The 10,005-nt window shown below is 39.1% G+C and overlaps 1 protein-coding gene across 1 annotated transcript; it reads left to right on the plus strand.

Annotated features, from left to right (window-relative positions):
• Nucleotides 1-3,955: 3,955 nt before the first annotated feature.
• LOC102794933 (C3a anaphylatoxin chemotactic receptor-like) lies at nucleotides 3,956-5,136 on the plus strand. Its single transcript, XM_006801489.1, has 2 exons — nucleotides 3,956-3,965; nucleotides 4,058-5,136. Exons 1-2 carry the CDS (start codon nucleotides 3,956-3,958, stop codon nucleotides 5,134-5,136), a joined length of 1,089 nt encoding a protein of 362 aa, XP_006801552.1.
• Nucleotides 5,137-10,005: the final 4,869 nt, after the last annotated feature.

The raw sequence follows: 10,005 nt of genomic DNA on the forward strand, positions 1-10,005 counted from the left end.
TCCTCTCTGGCACAGCTGGCTGCCGGCAGAGCCCACGGACATGTCACTGCATCCCCCTCTGGCCTCTGCTCCGTGGCTGCTGGGTGACCCCTTGTCTGGGGCTTTCCTCAGCTCTTCCCAGGAGGGTGGCACAGTTGCCCCTTTGGTGGTCCTCCTTGGGTCCTCATACTCTGGGTCCTCTGGATGTCTGGGGTCTGGATCTCCTCCATACCTGCTTCATGCCCTGGGGGACGAGGCAATGGCTCCCCACACTCCCTAGCAGATCGTTACATGAAGAAACCTTTTGAATACAAGCGTGCTGATCCGCACAGGTGTGCACACAGGTGTACACAGACACAAACTACACCTTTCTTGGCAAAGCACATTGTGCGCTCTCTATCTTGCGTGCTGCACAATAACATTTAATATTTAGTATCTATTGTTAAAAACAGGGCATAATGACTGGATTTCTTGCAGTAGTGTCGAAACGGACACTAGTTTGTTTTACAATCACTTATATCATATTGATACACATGTGAGGACATGGCAGGCCTCTAGTACAAGTGTCAAATGCAGTGTATTAGCACCAGCAGCTCAAAAAAAAAAATCTTGATTAAATTATGCACTTTTCAGGAAACTAGGATATCAGGAAACTATAGAATAGAATAGAATAGAATAGAATAAACCTTAATTATCCCATGAATGAGAAATTTGGGTGTTACACAGCTCTTATAGCAAGAGGAATATAGACATAAAGTGGTCCTATAAACATAAGCAACCAAAGTTCTTATGCCTAAATAAAAATGTACAGAGATATGTATAAAATTTATATTCATATTTACCAGTTACTTTACACAGCAATCTTACTTCATCACTATCTGCAGCTTTACCTAAAGCAAACACAAGCTCTTATACTTATAGCAAACATGAAGTTAAGATAGAGTGGTGTGCACATATCAAAATCTTGGCAGAGTACCCACTCTCTTTTACAGTGCTGCCACCTTGTGAGCAAAGTCTAAAACTTCAGGTGAACTTCTACAGTACACTTGAAATGTACATTAAAACATCAAATTCAGTTCAGATCAAGTACATTTTCAGGGTAAACAACAATACAACACAAAGCTCTGTTTATCAGTAATGTCATTACCACAAATGATATACATTTATGTACCAGAGTACAGGACTGGTTTATGTGTGGTTTATCCTCAACTCCCATTCAGGCCATCTTTGATCCCTACTGCAACTCCCAGAAGTGTAACAGTGTCGTCATACTTCTAAAGCTGTCCTCCTCAGCACAGGTATACTGTGCTTCATCTGTTTGTCTACTCTTATCCAACAGCAGCATCCACTGAACCAAATGTGTGGTCACTGGCTGAAGCTGGACTGAACAAACCTGTGACTTTATTTCCAAAGTTAAATTTGCATAAATATTTGCACAGTTTTGCCTACACAAATGTAAAAAAAACAACAACCCCAAAACCAAAAAAACAACACTTCTACATAACCAGAATATCTCCCAGAGAAAAATGGGAGGGGAGGGGGGGGGATAATTTTCCATTAGACTCATTAATTTTGCGTCCTAGCAAGCCCTCGCCATGTAAAACAAACTGATGCACCTCTGCTCAGTCCTGATCCATTATCAGTGTGTCCTACCTGCAACACTGGATTAACCACACTATTGCTTATAACGTGCAATGTGCAAACAAATACAAAATCTCCAACACATGCATGCAAGAAGGAATACTGTGCTTTATGGCACAGCTAAGGAGGAGCCTAACAAAAACGCGTGGTTACATATTTACCATCTCTCAATGTATGTTATTTGTATGATAAACAGCACACTAAAACTAACAATCTATAAACAGCTGTCTTGGTTTGTTGTTTTTCATATCCAGTGTCTGTGAGGATTTTTGAAAGTGGGCAAAGTGTACCAGACTGTGCTGAAGCTTTGGGCTGCTGTAGTTTAAAGTTTGTCAGCCCTCAAGGACCTGTCAGTGGTGTGGTGCCCCAAGCATTTGCCTGCCTCGCCTGATGGTGAGCAGTGTGTCTGATGGCAGCCTCTAGCCCACACATCAAATATTGGCTATTAACATCAACAGCTCAAAGAGAAAAATAATCAAGACATGCATCATCTTGTAATAATATGGAATGGTAACTTTAAATTGTGTACATGAGCAAATTTCAGCAAATTACATACACATTTAGTAACTACTACAACAGCAACCATCCTCATTCTCCATGAATCTCTAGTTTGACACAAAGCAAACACAAACCCAACCTACAACAAAGGTAAAACTAAAACAATACCGGTCAACATCTTCGTGGAGTAATCACTGCCTTTTACAATTTTGCCACCTTCTGGTCAAAGTCCATAACTTCAGGTGAACCCTTACAGCACTCTGGAAATGTACCTCACAACAACCAATTCACTGCCAACCTTAAAGCAAACAGAATAAATATTTCACATTACTCAGAAATTAAACTATAAAATTATGTGTTTGCCATCTGGATGCATATGCATCTTCTTTATTGCAGGATGGCAGTGGATACAGACTGTCGTAAGTCAATTATAGTGTCCCATAACAATACACCTTCCTTGTTTTCTTCAGTCCACTGTGGGATCCTGGAAGAATATGATCACCCCTACAATGAAGAGTCAATTTAGATAAAGTATATTTTCAGGTTTAGCAACAACACCAGACCAATTAAAGCTTTCTTAAAATGCGAGCCCTTGACTGAATGTATAGCCACCTGTCCACCTTCTTTATTGCAGAATGGGAGTATTTTATGTACGGTTTATTACCACATCTTTATTCAGGCCATGACTGTGTGTCACCTGTTTGCCTGCTGTCCTCTATCAGTATTTTCTCTGGAACCAAATATTTGATCAGTGGATGAGGCTAGACTAAACTGCAGGTACATTTACATGAACATTTGCACAGTTTTGTTTACACAAATGAAATGCTAAAAATAATCATAATAAAATAAATAAATGTAAAAAAAAACATAATATGCCTTCAGACTCTTTCCACTTCATTCTTGGTCCTGAGATGGAATTTTCTGTTAATAAAGTCTGCAACGTGATCAGCTGTGGCCAAGCTTTTTGAAATACTGCATGCAGGAGAGCTGACACAAATCAAACATCACAGTTCTACAGTCACGAGACCTCTGTCTTTGGGACATTGCAGCTCATCTTTTATACCTTCACACACACACACACACACACACACACAACTTTCTTTCCCACCCGCATTGTTGCTGGGCAGAGCCACTCCCACTATCTTTCTCCAAGAAGCACCTGGCGCTGGCCTCCCTGGGAATTTTCATATAGTCAGCTGATAACATAGTTGAGCATGCTACACCATGTCATATTGACCTTCCAGTAAAGGCTATGCAAAACTCTACGGTGAATTTAAAACCACCTAAATCTGAATGTCAGAATAAACTAGAATTTTTTTTCATCACAGTCCCAGCAAGCCGATCCGTGCTGATCCATCAGTGAGTCCTACCTGCAAAACTGGATAAACGAAACTATTGCTTATCACTAATATGCAAACACATGTAAAATCTGCAGCAAATGCATGCAGGAAGGATTACTGTACTTTAGACCACAGCTAATAGGGATCCTATAAAAGATGAAAACACATGATTACAAGTTTCCCACCTTCCACAAGCATTGACATTTCACCTGATGCTTCTATCTGTTTTGATATCTCGTGTTGAAATCCTCAAAGAGTTACTAAATGAAAATGTAACATAGACACAATGCACTGCAATAAATGCTACTCTTTTAAGGTTTGTCCAACCTTTTTAGTGTAATTAGAAAGGTGTAGGATAGAGGTGTGGTGGAGAAACATAAAGGTGTTTCTGTTCTCTGGTGCATAATCTGAGGGGGAGGAGTAACAAGAGCAAATAAAAGCAGCAAAAGATCGAGTTCAACATTGAATAAAGACAGACTCTCTCAGCTAAAAGGAACATGGGGAATGGTGAGATCATTTAAACACATACTAGCATTTCTTTTAAATGTCATCAGGTGAAAGGTGATATGATTTCATGAACTTTTTTGTTTTGTTTTTAGGTAACATCACTTCAGCTGCAAATCAATCCTCTGGGCTGGAAGCAGCTTCCAGACACATACAAACAGCCTCTATTGTCATCTACTGTGTGATATTTATAGTTGGAACTCTGGGCAATGGTTTGGTTATCTATGTGACGGGCTTCAAAATGCAGAAAACAGTTGAGACAGTTTGGTTTCTCAACCTGGCCATAGCTGACTTTCTCTTCACAGCCTTTCTGAGTTTCTCGATCATTTCTCTCTCTCAGAGTCAACGATGGCCTTTTGGACAATTCATGTGCAAGCTCAACACCTTTGTGAGTGTAGTCAACATGTTTGCCAGCATCTTTACTCTGACGGTGATGAGTTTGGATCGTTATTTGTCCATCTGGATGGTGGTGTGGGCACACAACAAGCGCACAGTCTGCAAAGCTCAGCTCATATGTGTTGGTATCTGGGTGATTGCTGCGGTCTGCAGCACTCCTTATGCCACTTTTCGCACTGTTTCAGAAAGCAATGGGAGTCATTACTGTCAATATAATTTGACAAGCAAGAAATCAACATGGAGTCTATATACTTTTCGCTTTCTTATGGGCTTTGTGATTCCATTCCTGGTAATACTTGTGACTTATGTAGCCATAGGCATCCGTGCAATGCGCATGCCGAGAACAAGGCGACAGAGATCTCGCAGAATCATTTTCTCCATCATTTTTGCATTCTTCATCTGCTGGTTACCCTTCCATGTTTTTAACTTTATAGAATTAAAGGCTATGAATAACCCAGACCTCTGGACCATTGTTAGAATCATGGGTCCTCTGACTGTGAGTCTGGCTTTTCTGAACAGCTGCCTGAACCCCATTCTCTATGTTTTCATGTGTGAAGAATTCATGAAGAAGCTTCAGCAGTCCATATGTTTTGTACTTGAGAGTGCTCTGGCAGAGGACCACGTGTCATTTATGTCCACTCACTCCATGTCATTAAGCTTGTTAAAGACTTTCCAAAAGTCAGACGCTGCTGCAACTTCAAACAGGACGGACACGGCCGATTTGAAATCCTTCACAGAAAGCAAAGTGATCACAGAGGAGACACCGAGCACTGAATAAGATTTCAACATCAGCCAATGTAAACTGAAATACATTATTTTTTTAAGCAAATCAAACATAGTGCACTCATGCACAGAACTGTGTTAATACGTTACTTCATGTTAAAGCACAGATTTACTTTTAACTGCTCTTACTATTGCAGGGAGTACTCTCACTGTACTCTCTTCAAGTGTAAGAAAGAAAAGTTACTACTTCTCTGATCAATCTTAGTACCAGAAAAACTATGTGGAAGTGCTGCAGCTTTGGGTTGTAATTATTAATTTATTGATTAAAAAACCAATGTGACTTTTATGTGAATTTTTTTTAGACTTTCAAGATTACATTTAATAAGTTTTCTATTTGTGTACATAACTTTTTCATGTTTGAGCTTATTAGGCCATGTTTATTAGTATCAGCATCCATTACCAGTGTTGGGAAGGTTACTTTTAAAAATTTATTAAACTATTGATTACAGAATACATGCTCCAGAATGTAATTTGTAACGTATTCTGTTAAGTTACTCAATGAGAGTATAACACATCCTGAATATTTTGGATTGCTTAATACATTATCATGCTTTTTACAACTACATGAATGTACTATTGCTGTGTGATTTATTAATATTACTGAAGGCTACTCATCATACCAATACCAACTAGATTTTTAAATAATATAATATAATATAATATGAGTAACATATTAATTTATATAATTAATTAATATAAAATGAGCAACAGTAGGGTGGGCGTAGAAAACTATTTCTGTATCAGATATGTTTTCTTTTTGTCTGCTTTCAGAACTGCACGTGATTATTTGCAGCTACCAGGTTGTTAAAGTTATCCATCAAGTCTAACAGTCTGCAGTCTATTATGAACTAACCTCAGCTAAAGCCAACTAATAATGTTAGCTCGGTGCCGAGTAGCCTTCAGTAATAGTAATAAATCACACAGCAATACTACATCAAAGATACTGAGGTGGCTCATAACCAGGTGGCTACCACAACTAAAACAAGGTAGTTGCAGTAGACTAATGTTAGTTTTGTTTTTGTTTTTTTTAAAGAACTTGCTTCCAGATGTTTCTTTAAGTTGGAGTCTTTTGACCCTGAGAGCAGCTTGGTTGCTGGCAAACAGACTTTGCATTGAACGGTCAGATTTCACCCATCCCTTTCTTCTTTAAATGTGAAATTATGTCGGAATTTCCAAGTAGGGAATGTATTCCTGCCCGTGCACTGCTGGCTTTGTTGTGCTGGCTCCGGGTCCATTGTGTTACGGACTCCGGCAACATTAACAGGACGCGTACATTAGAGCATCTTATTGTGTGTTTGTTTGGGTTTCTAACAAAGCCTGGAATTACCAAAATTAAAGAGGGGATAGGCTACAAATGAAACAAGAAAAGACCGCTGTGTAATCAATTTATTTCAACAAAGTAACTGTATTCTAATTATAATCTTTTTAAATGGTAACTGTAGCGGAATATAGTTACTCATATTTTTTTATTTAAATATGTAACACTGGTACATGTATTCTGTTACTTCCAAACACTTTCCATTAAACTGTAATAATAGATTTATTAACACTTATTGCACTTTTTTCACTTTTTTAACACTGTAAATAAAAAGATACTCGTCAGTTTGATTACCACTCTAAGACTAAAAGATAAAAAACATTGAAATGTTTTAGCTAAAAAAGAGTTTTAAAGAGCATTTGCCTAACACAAGAATCAATACTGAACTGTAACACACAGAAGCAGGGTACACCGTTGGTATATGGCCAGTCTTTCACAGGGCTAACACAAACAGCCAACCATTTGCACTCACATTCACACCTATTGGCAATTTAGAGCCACCAACTAACATAACCCTACTAATTGCATGTATTTTTACTTTGGGATGAACTTTTTCGGTCTGAGAACATAGATAGTTTTCTCCAATGTAAAAATATTCAAATTTGGAAGAATGGTGTACAACAGAGTTCTTTTGTCACTTAACCTGTTTTCAAATTAAATAAGTGTAAACTTTATTCATACTTTTGTATTCCCCTGTTTGTTTCTCACTTCCTGTTTTTATTTATAGTTATTAGTCTCCTGCATTCTGAATTTAGCTGTACTTCCCTCCTCTCTGTTTCCTTGATTGTCTACAGCTGTGACTTCTTACCCTTACTTTTCCACATCCCTAGGTGCACTCCAATTGTCCATTTTATTTCGGAAGGTTCCTAACTGAGAGACATGACCCTAACTAAGAGACATGACCCAGAGGTATCTGTGTGGCGACTTCACTAAGAGCTGTTCCAAATACTCCAAATAGAAAGGAGCTTCATCGCTCTCTTGATTGCTTCCTTTAGCATGGCATACACTGGACCATCCTTTAAGAAAGGAGAAGAATGCGTACAATATAATCCACAAGATAAACTAAGCTTGACAAATGTGTGCAGTGATGTGTGTGTAACTTTTGAAGACTCACAAGCACATGATCCAGTCCACACACAAATATGAATAAATATATAATCCTTGTAGAACACCTGGTAGAACAGAACTTAGCATGGAAGAAGTAGTTGATAACGATGGAAAAATTTAAAAGTGAAAAGGTATTAGTGAAAATGCAAACAAGAAAACAAAATTAAAAGTAGATGAAGAAAAATGTGTCCGATTATGCGAAGTTAGCTGTTCGGGATGCACCAACAACAGTAGTACTAGAAGCCCTCACTGTCTTTTCATCAATCTAATTGAAATTGGAAAATTTTAATCTATCAGAATCAGAGTACTTTATTGATCCCAGAGGAATCACTGGTCACAGTTGCTCCAAGTCAGTAAGAACAGTAACTAAAGTAAATTAAATAACACACTATATTACAAAGTTACAAAATACAATCATGATGGGCTGCCTAGACCAAAAATGCCCCAGCCCTGAATAGACCAATGTGCACATTCTAACTACTGTATTTCACAATGCTGCCACCTTGTGACCAAAGTCACAAGTGATCTCAAAAACCGACAATGCCCAGAGCCTTTAGCATCCCGAGAGGAATCTCAATCCAAACCTTGCACCTTGCCACTGGGGAGCTTCTCAGCAACCTCTGCCCTCTTCATAGAGGATATTTTGATTGGGAATTGGAGTTCCTCAAAGTTATCTTTCCACAGTCTTTGTCAGCAACTGTCCTTCCTGACCATACATGACCTGAATAAAGCTTTTTTTCCTTGTGGTATTAACCCAACCGTTTGTCAGAATCTCCTTGAGGTGAGCTGAAAGTCCTCCTGACCTACTCACACAAGTTTTTACTTCTGTTAATTCAGAAACCACAGCCCTTTTGGCCCTTCACTACCCATCTGCTGCTTCAGAAGATCCAAGGGTCAACCAGGCCTAGAAATCCTCCTTCTTTACCCTGACCAGTGTAAACCACTAGTACCTAGCAGTCTCATCTCATCCTTAGGTTGCCACCACAACAGGCACCAATAACTTTATAAATACAACCTCTGCTTGCTGGCTCTGCAATAGAGGTCTTAAACATGGAGTGAAAAACCCTATGGACTGGGGCATCTGCCAGACACTCCTAAATTTTCCCATTTAGGTTTTCCAGGTCTACCCAGACAGCCTTCACCATCATGTAATCCAGTTCACCATTGCTAGTCACATTACCCAAGTATCCACAAGACAAAGCCTCGGATGACAGAATTATAAAGTCAATCATTGACCTTTGGCCTAAAGGGGCACTGACACCAAGCACACTTGCAACCTTGTGCTTGAACCTGGTTAACTGGTTAACCTGCTGAACACATAATAATAAAGCACCATACTGATTCAGAACAAACACGCTATTCTTCCCATTCACCCCTCTCAGGTGTCCCTGTAATTGTGCTTGTGAGTGCCAAAGTCTTGCAAAAGAACTGTAGCTGGCAAGATATTCTGAACTAAGATATTCTGAACTATAGATGTGATATTATTTGTCCTTAAAAGTAAAAATAAAAAATAATGAATTGGCAGGTGTAAATAGGCTATTTGCAGAAGATGTACAGTCATGTCTTTAAAAAACTGGTGGAAAACATTGAGCAAAGACCTGACACAGGACCTGAGAGATGTATTGGACCCTTCAGTTGATCCATCTACTGTTCACTGAAACTTCATCAGCAATGGTCTCAGTGTAAGGGTAGCTGTCAGAAGCCGTCCTTAAGGAAGGGAAGTAGGGATAAAAGGCAGAGGTATGCTAAATTAGACAAGAACTAGACTGAAAAGCAACAACAGTGACAACAGGTCTTACGAAGTAAAGAATCCAAATTTGAACATTTTATGTTCAAATGGTCGTCAATATTCATGGAGGGGGCCTAGAGTCTCACAACAGTGTTTCTAGCCACTCAGCATAGGAAACACAGTGGAGGCCCCGCCATGGTTTGGTGCTGCATTACCACCAGTAGCCGTGACGATCTTGTCAAAACTGAAACATGAACGCAGAAATGTGCCATGAAAGTTTGATCCGCCTTGCAATATCACCTGGAAAGCAGGCAATTCCCATAGCTTTATTTTTTCAGCATGATTAAAGTAACAGTAAAAGTATACCTGGATAGAAAAAAAACTGTTGGCCTTGGAACTGGCCTCACCAGAACTCAGATCTCAGCAATATTGAAGCAATGTGGGATCATCTTGACAGAGAACAGATGAAAAAGACAGCTAACATCCCAAGTGGAGCTTTGAATGTTCTTCAAAAAGCCTGGAGAACTACACCTGGAGACTACTTAAAGAAATGACAAGAAAGCTTGCCTAAGAGAGTCCAAAATATAAAGTTATGAAAAGTGGCTCAAGAATTTTGCAGTTGTGTATTTTACTCTATACAAAATGACATGCAAATTTTAAGACATAAGCAGGTTTTGGTACTTCATCAATGACTATTATAAGTGTGACGT

This window comes from Neolamprologus brichardi, chromosome 11 (genome assembly GCF_056152115.1).
Source record: "Neolamprologus brichardi isolate AB-2024 chromosome 11, ASM5615211v1, whole genome shotgun sequence".
Classification (NCBI taxonomy): Eukaryota; Metazoa; Chordata; class Actinopteri; order Cichliformes; family Cichlidae; genus Neolamprologus; species Neolamprologus brichardi.